Here is a 26510-nt window from a genome sequence, read left to right on the forward strand (position 1 = left end):
TTTAAATCCAGAACTTTCTTTAAAAGCAATGCATCACTTCAGATTGTTCCCATACGTTTATGCTTTGTCCACATGTCCCAGCCACCTACACACTGATCCAAACTCACACTCGCTGTCTGTTGTTGTTTAATCCTGTCATTTGTTTTCTCTGAACGTTTCTTCACAGGAGATCACACACTTGTGCATATGCAGCATCGACACATCTCAATGTGACACGTCTTGTGTTTATTTCCCTGTGCAATGCTTGTGGTAGGAAAATAAGCAGATTTAAATTGACAAAACATGAAAGATGTTTCACTCTACAGTTAATGTCAGGTATTTATGGTTTGTGTTCCCATGAAACAACGTGAGGCATCATTCATATCATTTGTACAGTGACAAGCAGAGATTGAGAACACGATACACTGGTAAGATTTAGTTTTTCTGTATATTTGAGAGAGATTATCTTTGTTTATCTGTCAAACATCACTCCTTTCTGGCTGTCAGTTTTCCCATGGCCCCCAGCACTCAATGTTCTCCTCATGTTTACTAAATCCTCAGTTGTATCTGGGCATCACACCGCGCCTCCCACACTGAGACACATGCAAAACATTTCCAGTCTATCATAGCGAACAGTGTTGTTAGCCTATGAATGCAAGTAGAGATGCCAAACCGGTTCTCTTGGGTAAAATTGTGGGTATTCACAGTCAAAACGTTTTGCAAATATGTGAATTGTATTTTACTTTTTTACTTATTGCTATCCTGATTATGCATTTACACCAATACTTAAATTTTCACAAATTATCCTGTTTGTACTCTAAGTTGTGTTAAAAACTAGGTTTATATGTAAGCAGAGCCGATCCTTCCTAGGCCTTACGCAAAATCCGCAAGCTGCGTAGGGCCCCCGAAACACAAGGGGGCACCCTTGCTCTCAAAGATGATTTCATTTTAGTTTCGTTTTTGAATTTGGCCAGCGGTTATGAAAACATGAATGTTCATTTCTCTTAATGCGGTGCGCTGTCGCCCTTTCGACGCAAAAATCTGTCAAATCATGTAACGTGAATGTTGTACTCTTGCTGGAGACTTAAAAAACGAGTTGAAAGCGTACGATTCGAGACGGAGCGAAACCTGAGTGAAACACGGACAAATGCGTTTCATTCATAACTCCCTCCCCACCAGCCCCCTTTCCCCATTTGTGTATGCGCATTTGTTACAAAGTTTTCCGAAATACTCGATTCTGATTGGTCAATCGTAGCAACACTGTAGTCATTTCGCTGACATTTATTTATATTTACATTAGGATCCATCTCCTTGTTTGCCATTATGAGCTATACGGAGATGGATTGTGAAATAAATGTCTGTGAATGTTAGATTTGATAGAGTCTGTGCTAATTTAATATGTAAAAATGTTTTCTCTAACCTGGTATGGACTACGGTTGGTCATAAATATAGCCGATGAGCGCCGCGAAGAAAGCGTAACCGTCAACTTGGATCACGTGTGCTTTGATAACCAATCACATTACAGCCTTGACTTTGAATTTCTGTCAGAGAGAGTTGCGCGCTTGCGGATAACAGAAAGGAAAGAGGAGTACGATAAATTGACAATGTAACAACACTTATTTTTTCGATGTAAACGCTAATAGATTAATCCAAAACGAATGTTTAATGGAAAATATTGAAGGTTACCAGATAGGCGGTCGATTCATAAAATGACAAGCTGTTTTCCCACAAAAGCAGTTAATGCCTTTCCTCCACTGACATCCATTAAAAATGGCATCTGGTCTCCTACGCTGTTTTTGCTAACCTTGCTTGCCTTCAAGCTGCTTTGTATCAGACCGTTTCATAACGTAACTCAAAAATAATGGTGCTGTTTTCTTATCGCTCTCTCGTTCATACAAACATTGCAAGCGCCATCTTGTGTTGCCAGGTTTTCACAAATAAACCCGTCCAGTTGCTACTCAAAACTAGCCCAATCGCGTTTCGAATGGGTCCCCCGGTAAAAATCGTGTTCTGAGGAATAAAATATGTTACACGTTTTTGGCAGCGTTCCCCTGGTAAAATTTGCATTACAGGGGCTAAATACCACGTTACTGGGGTCGCTTCAACCCACGGACATGAAAAACAACCAGCGTCAACAGAGTTAGAGTTTTGAGTTTTTCCGCGGGAAAACCAAGGACTTGGCAACATTCGATTTTGGCAACCTCAGAGACTGTAAGTATTACAGTAAAATTTCTGTAGTGTTCTTCTTGTTGCTACATAAATTATTTTAAACAACGTAATGGACTTTTTCTTAGCGGAAGCTTTATAGTAATATACAGGTAAAATTGTACAATAATTTTGACATACACATTTGTTTATTCAGCGAATAAATAAGCGTGATAGTGTACTGTCATCATAGCAAAATGGACTCCTGATTGTTGTTTATTTTTTGATGATGTCCAGTTGGTGGCAGTTGTGGCCTAATGGTTAGAGAATTGTACTCGTAACCCAAAGGTGGTGGGTTCGAGTCTCATGTCCGGCAGGGATTGTAGGTGGGGAAGTGAATGTACAGCGCTCTCTCCACCCTCAATACCACGACTGAGCAAGACACCGAACCCCCAACTGCTCTCCGGGTGTGTGCTCACTGCTGTGTGTGTGCACTTAGGATGGGTTAAATGCAGAGCACAAATTCTGAGTATGGGTTACCATACTTGCCCACATGTCACGTCACTTTTCACTTTTTTTTTGACTGTATCCATTATGCAGCTTTTTTTGGACATTTTATGGGCATTATTAGTTTTCTTCTTATTTATTTATTTATTTTAACTGATAAAAAAATCTTATTCTGCAAGTAATATAAACTTATGAGACAAGAGAGGTATGTAAAGTCAATAGACGTAATTGTGTATCAGAAGTCACCTGATACTCCAGAGACCGTTCATTTTGTGTTCTTGTTACTTCCGCCTGTTTCTCTCTTCCTCTCCCCCTCTGCCGTCTTGTGTGTGGGTGAAGGTTGTTGGTTTCAGTATCTTGAGGAAAGTGCAGCAGCCTGTTGAGGGACCCTAAACAGATCAACACGCATTACAATTTAATTACTTCCCCTCCGCAACACACACACACAACAGCAGATCATCGCTCTGATCTGAGCCAACGAGTCCTGTGTGTGTCTCTCCTTCTCTCTCCTTCCCCTTCATCTCAATTATTGATCAGCATTTCCATCAGTTTCATTGTTGAAATGGACTCCATATCCCATGATGCCTCCTACGCGGTCATTAAAAGCAAAGTAGTTTCCTGTTTGAGATTAAAGAGGTTTAATCAGTTCAGATGCTATCAGGAAAATGCCACATCATGACAGAAAATAAAAAGTAAATTTAATGCATTTTAAGGGATAAAAATCTGATGTATCAAAATGCAGTCCCTTTAATTTGGCTGTAATTCTCCTGTAGTTGTTGTTGTTTTATTGCCTGACTGTTTCTGTTTATTGCTGGACAAACAGTTCACCAAAAATGCGAAAGAAGATAAATGTCAATCTAACTTTATTGTTTCTTGATGTCAAATCTAATGCAATGTGTCTTAACTTGCCACAGTTGAATGTAGATTCATGTAAATACAATTTGAGAGCTGCAGTGGTGTTCCATTTTATGTTTTTATACCAACGCAGACTTGAAATAGCACAGTTTAACATCCTTTTTTTGTTATGGAAAAGAGCAGCAAGGACACTTCTGCAAAATATCTGCTTTTGTTTTCCACAGAAGAAAGAAACTCATACACATTTGGAATGACATGAGGGTGAGTAAATGGTTTTTTATGTATGTTTGAACTATTATTCATTCATGCAATTTGCTTTTGAAGGAAAAGGTGAATTGAAAGTCGTCTTTGCTTTGAGCCACTTGCAAGTTAATGGCATCAAGTGTACAACCTGGAGGAAAACATTAAGGCATCATGCGTAGGAGATCTTTCAGTTAGGTTCTCTTTGTTGCCTCTCATAACAAGGTCACTTTTCTTTATCGCACCTCAGCAGACAAGAAAAGAGAAAGGAAGCGAGACTCTGAGAGAGATAGGCAGATGTAAGAAGACCACGTGTGGCTTCAGGGAAGCCTTTGGGGATCAGAAATGGAAACGAAACCACTCAACAAAGGGGTAAAGAGAAGAAGAGCCGTTAAACTGAGCTGTGACTAAAACATCTGTTTAACGCAGACACGTCCATCACTGAAGCAGACGCTGGTGACGCACTCCTGACCTCAGAAGACCCTGTGATTGACAGGTAATCTCAGGACACTGGGAGGAGCCCACACAAGAGAGAACGTCAGTGTGACGGAGAGAGAGAGAAAGAGAGGATGGAAGGAGAGAAGAGTGTTTTGCAGTGCTGCCAGTAATGACTCATAGGTCAGATGTGTGTGTGGCTGAATCGAAATGAGCTTTAATGAGGATAAAAGAAAATGTAAAGACAAAGGGTAGTAGAGGAAGAGTGCAAGTGTGAAGAGACTATGGACCAAATTAGATTATTGAGTAACATTTGACCGAGCAAAACTCTGTCATGTTGCTGTGTGTTGTAAATGGTTGCCAGGGTGTTGCTAGGATGTTGTTAGAGTTGGTACAATGTTCTTGTTGTTTTTAATGCTTTGTTGTGGTTGCTGTTCTCTGAAAAAAAAAAATGAATGCAGAATTTACTTTCACTTAAAAATTGCTAGGAAATGTACAAATAATCACAAAGGAACAGCAAGGTCACATTGAATTAAACATGAAATTCTGAAGTAGAAAACCTGAAATAGTATTTTCTTTAAAAGCCTCCTGCTGCTGCCACTAATATAGAAAAATAAACCATCTAGGGTCGTTGCAATGAGCATAAGTGTTCGGAGTGGGTGAGAGCATATCGCTAGGGTGTTTTACAGGTGCTTTGCTCATGATGGTGTTTAGCATGTTTCTATGGGGTCATTCAGGTATTCTGCATACATTGCTGTTGCTTTTTATTATTTCTGGAGCACTAATAGATGGTAACACTTTATTTTTGTGTCCTTGTTACATGTAATTGTTATTATTAATAACAATAAATTATGCATAATTGCATGCATGTAACCCTAAGCCAAATCCTAACCATGTAGTAAGTACACGTAGTTAATTAATATTACTCAGTACTTGTATGTAATTACACTCTAACAAGGACACCTTAAAATAAAGTAACCTTTAATACTTGGTGTTTGCTTGATTTGAACAGACTAATAATAACACTCAATTCAGTTTCTAATTCAGATGTACACTTTATTGACATGGGAGGCATTTCTTATAGTTACTATGAATTTAGAACAGATATTAAATGAACAGAATGTAGAATGATAAATTAAGTAAACAGAATTCTAAACTTCCTAGTAACATTCTAAAATGATAAACGGCATGTTTGTTTGAGAACGCATCACTGATGGGTTGACTCGTTTCTCTTTTTGCGACAGACATTGATGTACCATGCTGCTAAAAAGATACAATCTCTTTTTTTCCACATAAAACATATTTGTTGTCTGCAAGTGTCTAAATTCTGAAGTCAGGTTGAATTCATTCAAATTTGAAACTGATGATTTTCTCCTAATTTCCTCATAGTTAGGCACTGGTGAGGAAGAGTCTGCACATCTCTTTGGCTTCAGTATGGTCATATCCTGGTATCTTCGGGCCGCCAGTTTTGTCGATATCTGCTTGTTTCCATAACCAGAGTATGATTGCTCAGTCTGTACCTTGTCATTATTTTTTCTTAGTTCACAGTCTGAGATATTTGGCTGTCGTATAATCTGTTCAGAGCCAAATAACATTCAAGTTTACTTTGATTTTGTATTGTTTCAGTCCAACAAGTCATTTGTTTATTCATTTCGTATGCTTGGACACTTGCATTTGGGTCGAGTTGTGACTTGTTTCTCCTTCAAGTTAAAATAGGGTGGTGTTGAAGAGATCATTTCCCCAAGGGTTTTGTTCACAGCAAAGAGCTGAGGAACCACACACACACTATCATACAGAGACAAACAGCTTTAATAACTCACTAGGTGTGTATCGATTATACAGGCACCACATATCATAGAGAAACTTCCTTGTTGTGATTCAAAATCAATAACTAACACACATTCTGAACAGTTTGCAGTGTTCACCGTGACAAAGGTGGGTGGCAACATCAGTGAGGAGACACAGGTGTCAGTCAACCACACCCTTTTGCAACACCGGCTGTCAACATCTGTATCCATAGCAACTGTGCTTTTTCTATGCTTGGCAACGCATTTCAGTAACAAATTCCAATCAGTGATAGCAACTAATTATTCCTCATCTGATTAACATGAGCAGGTTGACATTCTCATTCTCACTTGACATTACAGTGTTTATTTAAACGAGTGAGTACCGAGTCATCATAACTGCTTTTAATGTGTAATTTTCTATCTGACAGCATTTATTATTGTTTGTGTAAGTGCTTGTTCATATATGCTGAGAGAAAAAGAGTGATTACATTTTTTGTCTGTATACTCTGGTTAAAAGCTCCTTTGTGTGTGTGTGTGTGTTTTGATGCTATAAATACGCCCAACCGGTGAGTCATCGACCATTGCACCAATTGGTCTTTTCAACCGTGTCCATTCTGGCACTATCTATGCCCACATACACACTCACACAAATTAAGCTTTGTCATTTAAATCCAGCTTAACAGAATTTAGCTCATATATTTAGAAAGCTTTTGGCACAAAGGAAATCTGGAATTAATTAGAAAAGATGCTACATGAATCACTCTAAAGTTTGGAGTTGTTTACAAGCCTCTGACCTCTAAACTGTGTCTCTCATCTCTCTGCCAGCTCCATCAGGATGATTCCAGCACTGCTCCTGATCCGCACAGCAGCCTCCAGTGTTCAGAACTTGACAACTTCACCCTGTGTCCTAATCAGCGATGTGACGTTTCAGCACAAGTTTCCAGTGACAAGTAATTTGTCTGTCTGTGCATAAATTGAAAAGCCTCAAAACATATTGAGCATGCCTTATTGGTGAACATGCCTTAAAACATGTTTATTATACATATTGCATAGTATACCATATTTCATGTTTACTACACATATTATAATGGACCTGGACCAATGAGATCGAACTATAGATTGGGCTATAATGCTACAGCGTACACACACATACAGTGTTTAAAGCAATAGCTCACCAAAATAACACAAAATAAAATGTTTTGAAGAATGTTTGGGTTTTAAAAAAAAATGGGACCCCATTGACTTCCAAAACCGTCACTCTCTCTGGTGTTAAGAAAAAAAAATAGAGAAGAAAGCCCTTAGATGTTTTTCTAAATATCGCTTATTATAAAGTGTTACGAGCTCTTTGCGCATTTTGTTTTGCAAACCCATAAATAAATTTATTTGTGCTTATTTGGATTTATTTGTAGAAGCACTAAAAAATGTTTTTAGCAAAGCACCAACCAATTAACCTTAAATTAGTTTGATTACATTTCTTTTTCTTTCAGATCTGACTTGAGGTGATAAAAGATGATAGTTAGCAGTGATTCCCCGCTGAGATTAAAGCAGACGGTATCTAATCATCTGCTCTGCAACATGCAAGATTTTAAAGCTAGTTCTGTTTTTTTATGGCACCAGGTCAACGCAAAGTTGAAAGCTGGATCGAAGATTGTAAAGCACACATGCATTCTCAAAATACACAGAGACAGCAGCTCTAACAAGCATCTTATGTTCATTAGATTTAGTTGCAGGGTGAAAGTGTTGCTTGTTATGTTGGGATTTATACAGTACATATACACACAGAGTCAAGTTTTCAGATTTTCAAATAGTCACTTATTTATTTTGAACATAATATCATCTTTTATGTTTTGCTGGTTTACTCTCATGCATTATGTTTTCCAGCAGTCGTGGTTCTGCACGTATTCATGCTCCAAGAAATGAAGAGCTTTGGGGAAAATCAGCTGGGGGTCTCTTACTTGCCTCCCGAAATCATACAGCTTATCTTGTTTTGTTTTATTATGTCAAGTTCAGCTAATCAGTGAGTTCAAACCAGCGTCTGCTCAGACCACAGAAGCACTAAAACTGAGATCTGATAGCAAACTCAGATCAAAATAAAGGTTCTTCATGGTTTCTTGCCCATAGCGGTGTAATTTTGTATGTTAAAATACTCTCTCATATCAATTTTGTGTTCTGACTACCTATAAGACAGCCATTGTTAGTGAAAAACTCGCATTCAAAGCATGATCTGTTTAAGCAAGCCAATATGACAACAACCGAGTCGACCAATGACGTAAGCTTGAGCATGTTTCCTGTTAGATACCCTTTAATTTGAGCTGCAGAGACAATTATACGCAAGTCTTTCATAGGTTGACCTCTTGACATCATCTCGACCACCCAACAAGTGAATTTGGTATGAGACAATCTATTTCTCCAACCAATTTGATGATGTTAGTGGTGCAAACGTTACACACATCACTTTTAATGTATCAGTTATATAGACTAGATAGCGATGAGAAAACTGGAAAGGAATTTTATCTGTCCTTAGGCATTTTAGAAGACATATCTGAAGTTGATCCTCTACTGAGGCATAATGAAGAACTCCATTAAGTTCTCACGACTGTGAAACATCCATGAAAGAGCCACTAATCATCTTATTTTTTCTCTCTCTCTCTGGGTAGATTCAAAGAAACATCTTATCAACAAACTTTTTTGGCTGTTTAGGTTTCTTGAGTTGCTCTTTGCATTTTAAAAGTTCTTTATATCGGTTTTTGGGTTTTTAAGCAACAGGGTGGTTTACAAAAAAAAAATAGAATGAAAAATACTTTATGGAACTTCAATGGTATGCATCCCTTTGTAGTTTTAATTGGAGCTTGAGCAGTAATCTTTTACAGCAGAAGGTTTGATTCTGTTATTCATATTCTTTGAAATATTCTGGGCCAGTTTGATCTTCGCCATTGTACCATTTCATGCAAAATTACATTAACATTTAACTTTATGTGCTTCTTTGGACTTAACTATACTGCTTTTTCAGGACCACCCATCCACCCACTCGCACATCAACAAGCCCCTCACATGGATGTCCTTCCGCCATCCGTTTATCTGACTGCCACGTGTAAATTAAGCACTCCCTTTGGAACCTGTTACCATAGAAACTCTCATTAGGAGCCAAGAGATATGAAACATTTGTGTGTGTTCAGACTCCTTTGGGTCAGTGTGTGCATAATATCAATATGTTCAATATTATTGGTACTCTTGATGTTCCTAATCACATCTATTCAGATTGTTACCCAACATTTTTAAATATGAATCAGTCAAGTTGGGTTGCCATTTAAGTCATGGCAAGCCTCATACATGTTCTATTAAATGGAAAGTCATAAAGGTCAGATGAGAACGAGAAATGAAAAGAGGGGTAAAGAGAATGGATTTGTTTTTCTGTGTTAGGGATTTTCTCAAATGTCATCGTGACTAAATCAGTGAGCAAAGAGAAAGAGAGAAATTACTTATTTTTTCAATTTATTTTGAGCACAAGTGCACTCACTGCCAAAACATGTCTGTGAAATAACCCAGCAATTAAACCCCAAGTTAAAATGATTTCCTTGTGCTTTTTCACAAACAAAAAAAAACATATTGGATAAAATGTTTACATTTTATACAATGACAGTACATTTGGATATTTCTGTTGAGCTGCAAAAATTTTATATCACGTGATAAGGGCAAAGCTCACTTCAATTCAACACAGATATATTGAAAATTGAAATTATTGAAAAAATATAACAGTTAAGTCGCTCAGGTGTTAGTCTGGCGTAGCCAAACCTTCAGACTGACGGCAGAAGGGCTGGAATATATGTATGCTTTCATTGGCCAAGGCCCGCCCATGAGGCCGTTTGACTGACATGTCAAACAACCAATCATAGTTCGTTTCGTTTAGCATCATGTTTCGGGGCGTGGAAATATCGCCACAACAACAAACCGGTGTGTGAAACTCTCGGATGTATTTTAAAGATTCTATGCCGCAAAATTGAAGTATTTCACATACTTTTGAAAATCCAGCGTTTAGTTGACCCTGATAAGCATTCGTCATCACAGTTGTAAACACGACAGCTTTCTTCTTTCATGAGGGGGTTTGGCGCCACGGCACCTTTGTTTCCCGGCGGACCGAAAATAAACGTAACACTCGCGTCTCCCGGAAATCTGGTTTAATTCAACCAGTCAGATTACGACTTCGACATTCCTGAAGTGTTTCCAGAAAATTGGAGGCCAGCCCACAAGGTCCAGGGGGCGTGGTTGGATCCAGATCCAACTCCTCCCACCTTACATTTACCTAAACCTACCCATCTCCACCCCCTGATCCCTAAACCCACCCCATCTCCACCCCTAAACCTACCATCTCCACCCCCTGATCCCTAAACCCACCCCATCTCCACCCCTAAACCTACCATCTCCACCCCCTGATCCCTAAACCCACCCCATCTCCAACCCCTAAACCTACCATATGATGTCACACTTGGATGTGGGCGGGATTGGATGTCCACCGCAGGATGCAGCGAGCCCTACTTGGAAAATTGTGCCATATGCATCAGACCTTTAGTCAACGGTCTGAGGCTGAGACTACTCAGGTGTTGACTCGATAACCATTCTGGGGTGCGTTTCCCAAAAGCATCGTTAGCTAACTATGATCGCAATTTCCATTGAACTCTAATGGTAACCTGCGTGTCATTTGTATGGAAAGAGTAAAAGCATGTTATAATACCACCTCCGAAGACGGTCTCATTTCGGTTCGCTTTAAAGGGATCTGATTGTACTAATTGTAGCTACTGTTAACACGTGGGCTAAACATTCGTGTTGCCTTGAACGAACCAGGTTTGCACAATAACATGATGGGATTCGCGCACTTTCAAGTCCTCTGAAATCAGACGATAGCTTTGTGCTAGAAACACTCTTTGCTTTTCGCAGGTTAATCTTTCTGTCCAATTAATTCGCATGACTTCAGTTTTAAAAGCTGCTTATGTGAATTTTCAGTAGACTTGGAACACAGTGCACTTTTACAGCTGTTATGCCTTTTGCTGTGATAAGTTCCTTCTTGCTACTTCATTGTATGCAGAGAAAACCCAATGGATGATAGTCAAATGCATCATAAAAGAGCTGTTCCCGGGTCGGTTAACAATACAACACTTACTGTAGTGACTGCACGTGTTAGTATTTTGTCTTCAGATAAAATCTGATTTTCTTGACATGGTTTATTATTCATGATCTTTGATAGGGCAAAAATGATTCATTAAATTATTCACATGCAGTGTTTTGTTCGGAAGTTTTATTCATTATGTATCGTGTTTTATGTAACTCGGAAAAAAAAGAAAGAAATTAAATGTTTTTCAAGTTCACCACAGCAACAGTTGGGTTTCACTTTTTACTCATCACTTTAAAAAGCAGGAAGACCAACAGGTCATCTCTCTTTTGAGGTGACATCGGTGTCAAAATCTGAATATTTTACTTCAAAAACTTTCCTAATTCTGCGTCCAAATGTTTATTGGAAACGAGCCACTCAGACAGAACATGCGAGAACTTTCCACTGCACTCCCTGGGGCGGAAGACGGGTCATAGGACAACAAAGACTGAGAATCATGATTATGAAGATCTGTGAGGAAGCACAAAATCATGACATTTATAAAACCCCCTTTGTCCATGAATGATCATCTAGCTTATTCTCAAGGGGAATGACAGAATGAAAAATGTTTCAGGAGTGGATGCTTGAAAGATCTTTATCCCTACAGTGACGCCAAGAGCCTCTCATTATCTTCTCATCTGCAAAGGGCTTCCGAATGTCTTAATTGCATCTGTTTCAGGGCCGGTGGAAATATCTAAAATAATTTTCTTTGAAACATTACATTTCTGAAAGCTTGTATCTTCAGATGTTACCAACAAAATCGGTCTTACATTTATTCTAGTTTCCTATAGGTCTAAAAACTTCAAAAATACATAATTGTGAAAAGAAAAAGAAAACAAAATCACTGGAGAAGCCCCGTGATCTTTGACTCCCCAAGTGGCAATAATCATAAACGGCCACAAAACCTTCACATTCTGAAGGAACATTTTATTTAGTTTGCACATAAAATAAGGTAAAGTTTAAATAGGCACATCCATGCATGTATATCAATATATACAGATCTTTTTACAAAAACATTTACACATCTGTGTGAATGAAATATAGGCCTTTAAAGTAAAAAGTTTTGTTCAAGTGACTTCCAGGTTTATGGCAATGTTTACATCGCGCCTGAAACATACTTCACACAAGTATGCGAGGAAATACACTTCTAGCAACACAAGCGTCAAATCCAATTTATATCACAAGTTATGTGCTTCTTGTGTAAAAATCTGTTTCTGGCGATAAGAGTTTATATTTCCCTCAAGGCCCTTTCATCACGTGATCCACAGTTCCCGCCAAATTACTAGTTATTTACAACAGTAAAACTTCAATAAATTAACAGTATTTTCTTAAAACAGTACAGGAAGCCTTCAGAAACTTCATTTTTTTTATTGCAACGGTGGCTAGTACCAACTTAAAACAGTTTTATTTGCTGTAACATTAACTGTGGTGGGATAATTATTGCTTTTCGGCGGGAACTATGGTTGCCATAGTAACGGTTTGCAGCGGGAACCTCAGAGCGCTTCTTTGAGGTTTTCCCGGGAAGGTCCGTCACTGTTGTGGTCCGAGCCGGTTTTCTGCGGATCCTCGTCTCTGCCGCTGTTCGACTCCTCTTCAATGGCGAAGCGCACATCGGCGACGGAGCTGAGGGAGCTCACGCTGCTCTGCTCCACCGAGCACAGCGCGCACGCCAGGGGCGCGAGAACCCTGCCGCCGTCCAGCGCGTGGCCCGTGGTTAGCATGAACGGCACCGGCGCGGAGCGCAACGCGGGGAGGCTGAAGCTGTGCTTCTTCTGGCTCGCGCCCCACTCGCGCTGCTCCTCCTCGTACAGAAGCCGCGTGAAGGCGTTCGTGCGCCTCTTCTCGCGCCGTTTGGTGCGCAGGTAACCGAGCACGATCCCAGTGAGGAACACTCCGTAGAAAGACACCACGATGATGATGTACAGATAAGCGTTACTGTCGCCTCCACCGGGCAAGGCGATTCGGTTGGTCTGCTGCGCCGGAAGCGCGGAGGCGTTGCGCGCCAACTCCATTACTTCGAACGAAACGGTTATCTGTGAAATTACAGAGAGAGAGTTAAAACATAGTCTTTTCAATGATGTAGGCTACAAGTAGTCGTAGTAATATAGTAATTACAATAGGCTAATAATAATAATAATAAAAAATAGCTATAATAATAGTAAAAATAATAATAAGGCGATTCAAGAATAATAAAAAATAACAGGCCTAATAATAAAAAAACAAAGAATTATAGACATAATAATAATAATAACGAGAGGAAGAAATAAAAAATAAACCGCTGTTCAAAAATTAAATAGCTGTTAAAAAGGTTAAGACTAAAACTGATCAGAAACAACCCAGATGGTGAATTAAAAAATAAAATAAAATCTTTAACAAACTTTAATTTTGGAGACGCATCACAACCAGGTTTAACATCTTAGAAAAAACTAAGGGACTAAACTAACAAAGTAAAAAAAAAAAAATCGCTTTATAGTAACTTCATTAACATTAATACACCACTGCAATATAGACATGATTTAAAAACACGTTGGCCTATTTATGTTTGAAAATACACATTTTAAGCATTAAAATGTTTACAATATTGTTTTATGTCTTTACATGAACGTTAGTTACTCACCGGGATGTTTCACCCTGGAGCGCGTGGCTTCGCTGTTATTCAGTCTCTGGCTTGTAACGGGGCTGTCAGCTGCGTCCGGTTTAAATAGCGGATCCCATGCGTGGCCACGCGCCAGGAGGATCTGTGACCGAGGATGAGGGAGTCGAGATCCTCACAGGACTTGAGTCCCGGCCAGAGACGCTTGAGCTCACAGCCACATTCTTATGACGTTTAATGGAGTCCAAGTGCGCAGTGCTGCCAGATGTGCTCATCCATCATAACATAACCAGACAGGCTTGCTTTAGGAAGCCTCTTATTCAGCAGGACAGCTTGCCTTTCAAAAACTGGAGGAATGGCTTGCACGAGTCATGCAGAAATAAACCACCATTGCCATCTTAAAAAATTGCTCACCCGATAACGAAAATCTTAAATTCTCTCACCTCGCGTCGCTCCAAAACCTGAACTTGATTTTATTCAAAAGCGGTCTTAAAATTATAAACTGGAAACATTTCAAACGAAAGCTAACATTATTAAATCAAATGTACAGAGGGACTAATGCCATGCGTTTGAATAAAAGTTAAGCTGTACCTTACAACCCCACTGACGTAGTTTTCAAGGGTCTCCTGGTCTGATTTACGTCAGCAGTGAAAGCATGTTAGAATCTATGCCATCCTCATCTGTCTGGCAGTGATGCATGATGGGTAGGTGTGGCATGACTGTGGAAAACTGGAGCAAGAATGTGCAAACCAATGCCTGACCACACCTGTCAATTAGGATCGAGTAACAGAGAACTGACGCAAAGCACATGAAAATCTGATCAAATCAGCAGCTCTGGGGCAGTTCCCTGTCTGAGAACACATTACAGAAACAACCGCATCATAAGGTGAATCGGAGGAAAACATCAGCAGTATAACGCTCCTTCAGTTACGTGGATGTTTTACACTCACTATAGGGACTTTTGTACTCCGCAGCTGTATTATGGAAGTATTTCTATAAAAGGGTATAGCGGAGCATCAGACATATGCTCTGGTCAAGATCACACACTTCAACTTTATTCATTATAGTATTTAAACAATGGAGCTAAAGTTAGTCATTGCTCAGTGAAGGATTGAGGCCTTTCTTTAAAATTAAAACCCTTTCTAACCAGTAGTTCATTCTGAATGTTTTAGAGTGACACATAATTCTTCAAATCCATAACTAATTCTTATGTTTGTGCTGCTGTTTGCCAACCAAAATGATGTCCTTAGAGAAACTGGCTTTTGTTTGTTAAAGGGATTACACAAAAGACCAATAAAATGGAAAGAGTAAATAAAACTGAGTACCATATTATGCACTGTTGTGAATATGCAATGTTTTGATTTTCAAAAGAAAAAAATCATGAACAAAAAAAATGGCAACGTGCATTTAAAATAAAAGAATTAAGAACTTACTTAAGTGATCTTTAAAAACAGAGTTTATTCATAAGACATAGATGTTGCCTGACGTGTGCTTCATAGTAAGAATAACCCACAAAGCTGAGTTTTGCACAGGAAAGCCCTTTATTCCTTTATCTCAACTCTCTCAACTTCACAGGATCAATTTCAAGGCAAATGACAAAATAAATGAATAACTTATGGCCTGATATAGGAATGTCTGATTTCATTTTAGTTCAAAACAGGCTATTATCAGGGGCACAAAACAGCGTAGGACCAAAAGGACAAAGTAATAATGTTGAGAGGAGAGAGAGCGTGAGAGAAATAAACAAGGAGAACAGAGAGTTTATGACTGCCGCTTCCACAGGGATCGCAGTGAGTTCATTTAACAGAGGAAAGAAAGAGAGGAACAGGGAGCGCTTTTATTGATCAGAGATCAGCTAGGAGTAAAAAGCATCATAAATCAAGGAAGTCTAATTCAACTCCATCTATATTCAACTCTATTTTTACTTCATGCACACTTTGTTCTGAAGCAGTATTTTTGAGCCATAAATGCCACGTGACTGATCACTATATTATCACGCTCTGCAGCAGAGATTTTTTACCATTGTTAAAAGCCTGCCAAAAACATCTAATACAATACACTCATTTTTTTTTTTTTTTTTGTAATTTTATATTCAGTTTATTTCAGAATATATAGCTGTTTTTTTTTAAATGGAAGGCTGTTTCCACCACTGAATAAAAAATAAACGGTAATGACTTTTTATCTCAGAATTGCGTGATATAAACTCACGAGAATTGGAACAATTGTAAGAAAATGGTCTTTTTTCTCCTCAGAATTGGACTCATAACTTGCAATTGCAAGTTTGTCTCACAAATCTGAGAAAAGTCAGAATTGAGAGTTTGTATCACACAAATCTGTAATTGAAAGTCGCAATATTATCTTGTTTTTTTTCATTCTGTGGTGGAAATGGCTTCCATAGATTTAGAATGGCCTTCAATGGAGAAAGTAAATTTTGCCTATTTGACCAAAAACACAGAGTTCTTAAGAAACAGTTCAACTTGCTCTTAAACAATTTAAACATGTCAGTTTGTCTTTATAGACAAAGATTGGAAAACCTCCCTGAAATGAGTGAAATCATGTCAAAAAGTTAAATGGACCTGTTTGAATGGCTTATATTATTATAATTATACTAGATCTATTATCCTGTCCAGCAGGATATACAGTCACCCAATAGGAACATTCCAGTCCTAGAATCATCCAATGAGCAGAAATGCTTTAGGGATTTCACACTCTCCAATAAGCAAGTAATTATATGTAAATAAAGCTAATTATTTCAACAATAAATTAAGCTTAAAGATATTAGATTTTTCTAGATCATTAGTCTCCTTCTGACAGTATTAAATGAAGGTTATGGAAAGATTGAAAAAAGCAAATAATGGCTTTAGTATTCCAGATGTGTTTGGAGAGAAAATTGCTGATGTAAACTGATGTTGGAAGAGTTTCCTTAGGATATCTACAAGTTGTATTTGTTTGAAACCGAAGGTTTCAATGAGAATGTGAGCTTAGAAAAACATCCCATAATGCACTGTATGGGGAAGAACAAGAACAGGGACAGTTCACCCAAAAATGAAAATTCTTGTCATCATTTACTCACCCAGAATTTTCATTTTTGGGTGAACTATCCCTTTAAGTGCGAGACAGAGTGAGACTGACCTACTGTGAAACTAACTTTTGGAATCTGAGCAACATTTATAGCCGTGATAAAGCTTTTTTTTTGGGAATAACATGCATAAAATGTCCTGAGAAATCACATTAAGTATGTTTACATGCAGTAGTCTTTTGTCAGTTGGTTTGAATCCAATACAGCACTTTCTCCTGAGCTGCTGCTGCAAGCATAATTGCAGTTTTTGCCTTGATTTTTAAAACGAAAACTGATTTTTTTTATTTAGTACATATTCAGTCTCCTCCACTGACCAGGGGTCTCATTTATAAAACTCTCCGTAAATTTCATCCTAAAAGTGTACGTACACACAAAAGCTAGATTTTGCGTACACGTGAATTTTTTCAGATTTATAAAACTACGGGTATACCAGAACCTGTGCAAAAATCCCTTTATAAACCCCAGTCAGAGAAAAATTGTGCATACCCACCCCGACTCCTCCCAGAAATCACCATATATGGAGCTTACAATGCCTAGTTTTACTATGCATAACCTCATTTGCATATCATAAAAAAATAGTTGATCTCATTCTTTTACACTGGTTATATAGTATTATAGTAGTAATCCTTTAATGGCATCCTTCAAATACAGTGGTATTTTTTATAGTGTTTTGGAGATGCCTTTACACGACATCAACACGTCCGTGCAGCTGTGGTTGTACAGTAAGATATTATCATTGGTCCTATTCAAATCGGATAATGGACTGACCGTTCAACCCCCGTATCCAGCTGTGTCCGCCATAATATCGAAGTAAGTGCACATCATGATCATTGTTCTCACAAAAAAAAAAAAAATTCCTTGTAACATGAGATCTGCAGTTTAGTTTAAAAATGGATTATTGTGCACCTATAGCATTCCTCGCTGTCATTATATAGGATGCCACATGAAGAGTGATCAAATGCATCCACTATGTGTGTCTAAATTTAATTTTAACTTCTGGGTAATTACTTTTTGTAATTTCAGTGCTTAATGAGAGTGGAATATTTATTGTAATTGCATATCGAAATGAAAACAGTTTAATATAGTTTACTTAATTACTTTTCACTCCAAAAGAGTTCGTACGCATGGTCTAAAATGTCTGTACAGCGCGTACATATTTACACCAAGTTTATTTTTTATAAATCCAGATATGTGCGTGGAAAATTGCTTACGCATATTATATGCCCATTTTGTGCGTACGCAGAGTTTATAAATGAGACCCCAGTTCATTAAATGCCACACGTGAATAAACATGTTTGTATGACCGTAAAACCTTTCTCTGCATTGCACAAATGCGCAAGCGATTTTTTAATATGATAATCTTAATTTTTTTTCAGATTGAACTGATTTTTTTCAGGTCTACCCCACCCATTTCAATCTGATCAAAATGTAATTTGGATCAAGCTCAGTCAGCTATATTGAGGTGTTTGCATGAAGGTTTTCAGTCTGATTGAGCCATTATTATTGGATTATTTGGATGCATGTTACATTTACAGCACTGAACCTTTTTGCTTTTCAGTCATTTCATTTCTGATTTGTTGACATGGCAGTGTTTTGGAGAGCATGCATGTATTTGGAATGGATTTAGCAGCTTTAATTTAGCACTTTAGTCTGGCAGAAGTTAGCAAGGCTAACATCACTTTTGGCACCTTTAAGTATTGCTGGTTATGAGTGTTTGTCATCACTCTATGTTCATGTTTGTAACGTCCATTGGAAATCTCCATCCTGATTGGAGGTTACTTATCTTACTATAGCAACTTTTTCTTGCCTGTCCAGTGGTTTTGTCTGGAATCAGCAGGGGTTTGGCTCTATTTGGCACCATACATCCTCTCAATGTCGTTCTGGTAGTGAGTTTTAAGCTCCTTTCGTTTGAGTTTAAAAGCATCTGTAACCAGGCCGGTCTCTGGGGTCCAGGGCTCAACGCTCAGTCGGATCTTCCGTGGGATCTCAAATCTTTCTAACTGGGCTGTTAAATACACAGGAGCAGGAAATGAATCAACTAAACTCAAGAGCGGTAAAACAGGAAGCACAACAAATGTGCACGATATACACTTTCTTCCATAGGAATACAAGTAACATTTCAAGCTTAAATGATTGCAAATATTGTGGTCAATATGATATTATTGGTACATTAATAGAGAAACCTGTATGTGGTTTGCAGTATACAAAGATTCTGCAGGTTTTATGAATGTAAATTTAAGACTTATTTTAAAACTTTTTTAAATCCAGGTAAAGAAAAATAAACCAAAGGGAAGACAGCATGTCAACATGTTATCTAAATGTCCAGGGTGCAGAAAGTGAGTTGTATTAGCAACACTTCAAATCTTCACTACTTTTTAATAAAAAAATAAGTACAGTAAATAAATAATCTTAAAGGTGGGGTAAGTGATTTCTGGTAGCCAATGTTGACATTTGAAATCACCAAAACAAACATGCCCCTACCCCTAAAGGGTCTCGTCCCTATTTTGATAGCTATGCCCCACACACACAAGTACGCAACCCAGGCAACGATTAGTTCTGAGAAACAAAGCAAAATCAGTGATGCTGTCTACACTGGATGCCGTGCCATGACACGAAGAGACAGTAAACTGCTGCCGCGTTCTATTTATGACATACTGACACAAATTTCAAATGACTTTCAACGGTTGCTTTGTCGTGTCCAGTGTAGACAGACTTTAGCTGTTGTGGCACGGCGTCCGGTGTAGACACGGTGTACAGGTGCATCTCAAATTAGAATGTCGTGAAAGTTCATTTTTTCTTGTAACTTATTTCAAAAAGTGAAACTTTCATATATTTTAGATTCATTGCATGTAAAGTAAAACATTTCAAAAGTTTTTTTTGTTTTCATTTTGATGATTAGAGCTTACAGCTCATGAAAGTCAAATCGGTATCTGAAAATATTAGAATATTTACATTTGAGTTTCAATTAATGACCATCCCTACAGTATAAATTCTGGGTATCTCTTGTTCTTTGAAACCACAATAATGGGGAAGACTGCTGACTTGGCAATGATCCAGAAGACGATCAGTGACGCCCTCCGCAAAGAGGGTAAGTCACAGAGGGTCATTACTGAAAGGTGTGGCTGTTTACAGAGTGCTGTATCAAAGCATATTAAATGCAAAGTTGACAGGAAGGAAGAATTTGGGTAGGAAAAGGTGTAGATGGAATCCATAGAGAACCTATGGGGTATTGTCAAGAGGAAGATGCGAGACACCAGACCCAACGATGCAGATGACCTGAAGGCCGCTATCAAAGCAGCCTGGGCTTTCATACCACCTCAGCAGTGCCACAAACTGATCACCTCCATGCCACGCCAAATTGAGGCAGTAATTAAAGCAAAAGGAGCCCCTACCAAGTATTGAGTACATATACAGTAAATGAACATACTTCCCAGTTTTGGTACTCGGCCCATCTTGTATTAAAGGTGTTTAGATATTTGTATTGCAAAATACAAAAATTCTGAGGAAATTATTCATTTTCTGCCATACACGCAAAATTTAATACTATGACTTTTTTATTATGAATTTAAGAATGTGCTTTGCTTTAAGACCTTTTTAAGGCCTTCATTTGTGGAAGGATGATTTAATATATGTTAGGACCTGCAGAAACCCTGTAGATGCAGCAGTAATAGTTTGAGTAATATGATAGTGTGGTAATCCAAAATGTATTTCACCTGTCAGTGCCGTTTCTGTGACGACTTTAAGCACCTCCTCCTCGATGACGGGGTTGTTACACAGCTCCTCCCACAAACCTTTGACACGCTTCCTCTCAGCCAGCGCCAGCAGCTGCTTCTGATTGGGCACCACAAAGCCAATCACGTAAGACTCGTCACTGGAAAAGGAAGAGGAGGGACTAAAGTTATTTGTGGGTGTATTCAGCAGAGTTGACTACAAATGTGTCGTGTTAGGGGTAGATGATATGACCAAATTTTTATTTCACGAGTATTTTATTTCACGATAACGATATAAAATCATGACATTTTATTTGTTATTAAAAAAATAAGAAATAAGAAATGTGAATAAACCAATATAAGACAAGAATTGAACAGTATAAAACACCACATAGTCTTTGCTGCATTAATTAAATATACATTGATTCTTATTAATTCCACTAAAATTATTCAGTTAAGAGCAGTGATTGATTTTCACTTTTCAATTGTTTGAAATAAATGCATTAGGTAATTATATTTAATTTTTCTTCTTCATATTTTCATCTCAAATGTTTGAAGTGTTTTATTCTAATTTATTTTTTATAATATAATAAGCTATTATATAAATAATATGAGTTAATAAAATAGTTATAAAATGTAAATTTTTTAATTACACATTTAAAAAAAAAAAACAATACTTTTATATTTAAAAATGCTTTTGAGCAGTTTAACATCTTTAAGATTAAGATTTGTTATTATACATTTAAAACAATATATTTTATTAAAATGTTTTTTAAAGTTTACGATTTTAATATAAGATAGATAACATTCAAGATTTAGATAACATTGAAGCCATTGTGTGTGAAATATAGAAGGGTTTTTAATAACCTGTTATGTCATTTGTTAATACTGTAACATATGATGATGGTGTTTTGTTAGTGCGGTACAGGTTGTGCTTTGTGTCGGCACCTGTTGGCATAGGCACAGATGTTGTCAACAAGTGGGCAGTTTTTCAAAACGGCCTCCACTTTTCCCAGAGACACGTATTCTCCCGCTTGAAGCTTCACCAGGTCTTTCTTACGGTCTAACATGCAAACATATACACACACATATGCAAATATTAACCATATTTCATCAGATGCGTACGTGAGCTTGTGCTACAGGAAGTTTCTCTTTCTCTCCCTTTTGGAGTGTATCCTGCTTGCTTAAGAGTTCTTATCGCTGCTCTTAGGGGAATACGTTGACAGCGAGATGTGTCATTTACAGGAAGTACAGGACTAACGCGTTTTATCGTGAAGGAGAGGGGACTTCCATTCACTCGCTCCTGCCAAAACGTGCTGTCTTTACGATGTTCTGGCTAATCTCTCTCACCGATAATCTTCAGACAGCCGTCTCCATGAAACTCGCCGATGTCTCCGGTGCAGAACCACCGCTGGCCTCTCTTATCCACGAAGAAGTCCTCAATGTTCTTCTGTTTGTTCTTGTAGTAACCCATGGTTACGTTGGGCCCGCCGACCAGAATCTCCCCTCGCGGACAGGGCCGGTCTGTGCTGCGATATCCACCTGGATGCACACACATTGCATTATGACACAAAAAGAGAGACGGGAAATGGTTTAAACTGTATAAAGCGCAACAGTAGGGTTCCGGAAACTCAGAGGTTATTAAGCCGCAAGTCAGTGTTATTTTAGTCTTGTATAGTCAAACCTTTGACATAACGACATATGATTTGGTCAGCATTGCAGCTTCTGGCCAAGAAAGAGACCATCTGAATGACATCTAATGGAATGTATTGAAAGAATATAGTATACAGTAATTTATATATATATATATATATATAAAGTATCATTTAGATTCTGAAAACAGAAAAGGAATGTATTTATACTTACTGAATTTTAAAGTATATTATTTCTGTAATAGGTTTTCAAAAGTATGCTAAAGTGTATTTATTTTTCACAAAGGCAGTTCTGCTAATGGATCTCTTAGCTAACGGTTAGTAGCTAGCAAATATTAGTTAACGGTATAGACCCTTTTTCTGTTAGTAAGCATTGTGACGTTTTTGTGTGGGTGGAGCGTAGGTGGAGGCAGAAAGATTCCCCTGACCGCTTTACTAACGCTAGCAAGCTAAGTTTGTTAGCTTGTTTTTTTAACAATAACTGGAGAAATTCAGATTTTACATGCATAAGGTTACTCATTGTCCGGGACCGCGATTGTAATTTAAAAAGGTTAACTTTAACAGACAAAAAACCACACGCTTTTACTCAAAGGATGGTCGCTCTGACAGGATTCCCTCCGGTTAAGTGACTCACATCTAACGTGTATAGTTCTCACCGTGTCTATCTAGTCATGAAGATGTATATTTCAATTTCAGCAGGCAACTATTTTTACAACTACATTATTATTCCAGCCACAATTAATCACAACAATGTATATACAATTACAAATGATTAAGCATATAAGTCCTTGGTTTGTTGTTTTACACACATAGACATTATTTCATACATGACATAGTAACTTAGATGCATAAGAAATATTTAGAAGCACCCATAACAACAAAAGACAATACTTTAATTTAACCTTTTCTGACAAGAAGTGTGCTGCAAATGCAAGTATTTTTGACGATCGTTTCTGTCCAGTCTGCTCGTTTCCTTTCATTTAACCACAGCTGTCGTCATTTTTTTGTCTGCCAGTGGCAGCAGGTATGCGTTAAAATGTCAAATTGGAGCCTCTACTACATCAACTTGGGCACCCAACATCACAACAAGATGATATTTTAAGCTGCCCGTGTAGCCGAATCTGCTGGTTTGAACTGGCCGCCTCCAGTTTTCCCTTTGTTTCGCCTCCAGTTACCGCTGTGATGTAATTGTGACGTCGGCCCTAAAAAGGGTCTATATAGATAGTCTCCACTTGCTTGCAATGATGCTTTGGAGATTGTGACACATGGCCTCTCATTCTAATGGTTTTATAATAATACCATTATATAATGTTTGGGCCTTTGTATTGAGAGCTGTGGATAATAATTTAATGCTTTTTCAAATAGATGTTTAGTTACTGTGTATAATGTACAGAACAAAGCTGATCTCTCCAGAAATAGCTGCTCAAAGTGTCTTCCTTACAAGGTCGCAAACGACTTTTAATGTATTTTTCCACTTCCTTCTCTTTTGTTCTGCTGATCTTTCTCTCTGCATAGCAAACCTCCAGACATATCGCCTGATGAATAGGTAAACGTCCATGACAGTGTTTTTATAAGAGCAGATGTGTGTGTGTTTCACACTCACCCTCTATCCAGTCCTTCAGCTGAATTTCACAGCAAACCAGCGGAGCGCCAACTCGTCCTGTACTGTAATCCCAAACTACACACACACACACACAATAAGTCTATCTATTGGCTGTAAGGGCACAGTTACAGCGGTGTGAAAAAGTGTTGGCCCCCTTCCTGATTTTTTTATTTTTTTGCATGTTTGTCACACTTTAATGTTTCAGATCAAACAAATTTAAATATGAATCAAAGATAACAAGTAAACACAACATGCAGTTTCTGAATGAAGTTTTTTTTATTATGAAGGGAAAACAAAATCCAAATCCACATGGCCCTGTGTGAAAAAGTGCTTGCCCCCTAAACCTAATAACTGGTTGGGCCACCCTTAGCAGCAACAACTGCAATCAAGTGTTTGCGATAACTTGCAATGAGTCTGTTACAGCGCTGTGGAGGAATTTTAGCCCACTCATCTTGGCAGAATTGTTGTAATTCAGCCACATTGGAGGGTTTTCGAGCATGAACCGCCTTTTTAAGGTCATGGCACAGCATCTCAATAGGATTCAGGTCAGGACTTTGACTAGGCCACTCCAAAGTCTTCATTTTGTTTTTCTTCAGCCATTCAGAGGTGGATTTTGGATTCACTTTTTCACACAGGGCCATGTGGGTTTGGATTGTGTTTTCCCCTCATAAAAAAAACCCCTTCATTTAAAAACTGCATGTTGTGTTTACTTGTGTTATCTTTTATTAATATTTAAATTTGTTTGATGATCTGAAACATTAAAGTGTGACAAACATGCAAAAAAATTAAAAATCAGGACACTTTTTCACACCACTGTATGTAATTATTTTGATTGCAAAAAAAAAAAAAAAAAATGTATTTCTTCGTTAAAAAAAGAAGAAAAAAAAAGAAGTCATATTTCAGGAGTCACCATCTGCTTGGACTGTTCCACCACTGATTCCTCTGAGAACACAAACCTCAATCATTTTACAAGGCAACTGTCCTCCACAAATGTTCATTTTAATGTTTCTTATGTGGCTACTGAGGATCAGGACATTGAGTTAGTGACCTAGTTTCATTTGGCTGGACATTTGTTAATATAATTTTCTCATTACCAGTTATTTTAAACATGTATAATCTGTTTATATATATATATATATATATATATATATAGCGGTCATATCATTATTTGCTTGGACTCAGGTCCACAGATTTTTCTTTGCACCAAAAAGCTCATTTAGTTTGCACGATCAATTTCCACCCAGTTTTATGGTTTTATAGTTTTGCTCACTTGCATTGTAAAATGTGAGCTTTATATGAGCGATGGTGTATAGGAGTGTATTTTTAACGTGTATGCATTTTAATATCCATGATTGTGTGCTTTTAACAGCCGTTCTATTTACAAACTGTTCATAGAGTGAAAATGCACATTTTTTTTCCAACATAAACTTTTATGAAGCAACACAAAATAAACTACTTTCCCATTGTTAAAAAAAGATACCTGCCTATATCAAATAATTACCATTTAGATACACTATTGTTCAAAAGTTTTGTAAAGAAGCCTCTTCTGCTCATCAAGGCTGCATTTATTTGATTAAAAATGAAGTAAAAACAGTAAAATATTATTACAATTTAACATAGCTGCTTCCTATGAAAATATATTGTAAAATATAATTTATTCATGTGATGCAAGTCTGAATTTTCAGCATCATCACTACAGTCTTGCTGATTTGCTGCTCAAGAAACATCTGCCATTCTTGTGGAAATTATGATACATTTTCAAAGACTCTTTGATGAATAGAAAATTCAAAAGAAATCTTTTGTATGATTATAAATGTCATTTTTGATCAGTTTAATGCATCTTTGATGGACAAAAATATTAATTTCTTCTTACTGACCCCAAACTTTTGGATGCTAGTTTAGATTATGAAAATGTGCATAATGTTTGAAATGCTGAATGAGGCTGTGGATCTCACGCTGGCTGATGGTCCCAGCGCCGCAGGTCTCCGTGAGGCCGTAGCCTTGACCTACAGGACAGCAGAAGCAGATGTTCATGAACCGCTGGGTCGCGGCAGACAGAGGTGCTCCGCCTGACAATAACACTCGCAAACGGCCACCTAACAACACCCGAACCTTCCGGAAGACTAGTCTGGAGAGAGAAGGAGAATGAAGAATTGTGAACCGGTCTTTTGGAGTAGCTAAAATTAGCAATGCTATTTAGGGATAATTCAATAATAATCAAATGACCCGTTCCTAGAATGTAGCCTTTCTTTCGAGTAGCATTGAGAAGACTAATTGATTTTGGCAGGTTGTTTTTGGGGTATTTCAATGAACCAGTTCAAATATTTGACTCCTTGCTCCAAGAATTATACAAGGTACATGTTTTTCATTATATTAGGCTTATATAAATCCTGTTCCAATTTGAAACAATCGCTTTACTGTACTTAACTTATGAGCAGCTTGTAATTGGCAAAAGAAGCTTCTCGTGTGTATTAACGTGTGTGTGTGTGTGTGTGTGTGTGTGTGTGTGTGTGAGACGCACTTGTCACACAGTGGTGTGCTGTATCCCATCGCAAGCTGCTCCATCTTATAGTTGTAGGCCAACAGAAAGAGAGTCCTCTGAAAAACACTCATTTCCTCCACTTTCAGCATCACATTCTTGTAGATCCGATCCATTATCTCCTACAAACAGAGACAGTGACAAATTGTGTGCATATAAAAGCCCCAGACATAACTGATGACATCACTGAAGCATGAGTGTTTTTTTTTTTTTGTCTCTGACATGAAATTAATTTGTCTGGAA

The 26510-nt window shown here is 37.9% G+C and overlaps 2 protein-coding genes across 2 annotated transcripts in view; both read right to left on the reverse strand.

The window, feature by feature from the left end:
• Positions 1–11999: 11999 nt before the first annotated feature.
• LOC306851875 (potassium voltage-gated channel subfamily E member 4-like) lies at positions 12000–13763 on the reverse strand. Its single transcript, XM_079388362.1, has 2 exons — positions 13709–13763; positions 12000–13124 (listed from the first exon to the last, which is right to left on the reverse strand). Exon 2 carries the CDS (start codon positions 13101–13103, stop codon positions 12585–12587), a length of 519 nt encoding a protein of 172 aa, XP_079244488.1. The 5' UTR covers positions 13104–13124; positions 13709–13763; the 3' UTR covers positions 12000–12584.
• Positions 13764–16879: 3116 nt separating this feature from the next.
• LOC306851056 (fatty acid CoA ligase Acsl3-like) overlaps positions 16880–26510 on the reverse strand; it is a 34386-nt gene continuing 24755 nt past the window's right edge. The window contains exons 9-15 of the mRNA XM_079387102.1: positions 26250–26389; positions 25684–25856; positions 23729–23803; positions 21824–22015; positions 21422–21536; positions 20477–20634; positions 16880–18768 (exon numbers count right to left, since the gene is read on the reverse strand). Coding sequence (XP_079243228.1) covers positions 18611–18768; positions 20477–20634; positions 21422–21536; positions 21824–22015; positions 23729–23803; positions 25684–25856; positions 26250–26389 — 1011 coding nt within the window. The 3' untranslated portion in view covers positions 16880–18610. The remainder of the gene's footprint in view (positions 18769–20476; positions 20635–21421; positions 21537–21823; positions 22016–23728; positions 23804–25683; positions 25857–26249; positions 26390–26510) is intronic.

The sequence above is a fragment of the Barbus barbus genome, assembly GCF_936440315.1.
Source record: "Barbus barbus genome assembly, chromosome: 31".
NCBI lineage: Eukaryota > Metazoa > Chordata > Actinopteri > Cypriniformes > Cyprinidae > Barbus > Barbus barbus.

Bases quoted from the DNA above. Each gene is read 5' to 3' on its own strand.
- LOC306851875 (XM_079388362.1), bottom strand. From the start codon at position 13,103: ATGGAGTTGGCGCGCAACGCCTCCGCGCTTCCGGCGCAGCAGACCAAC.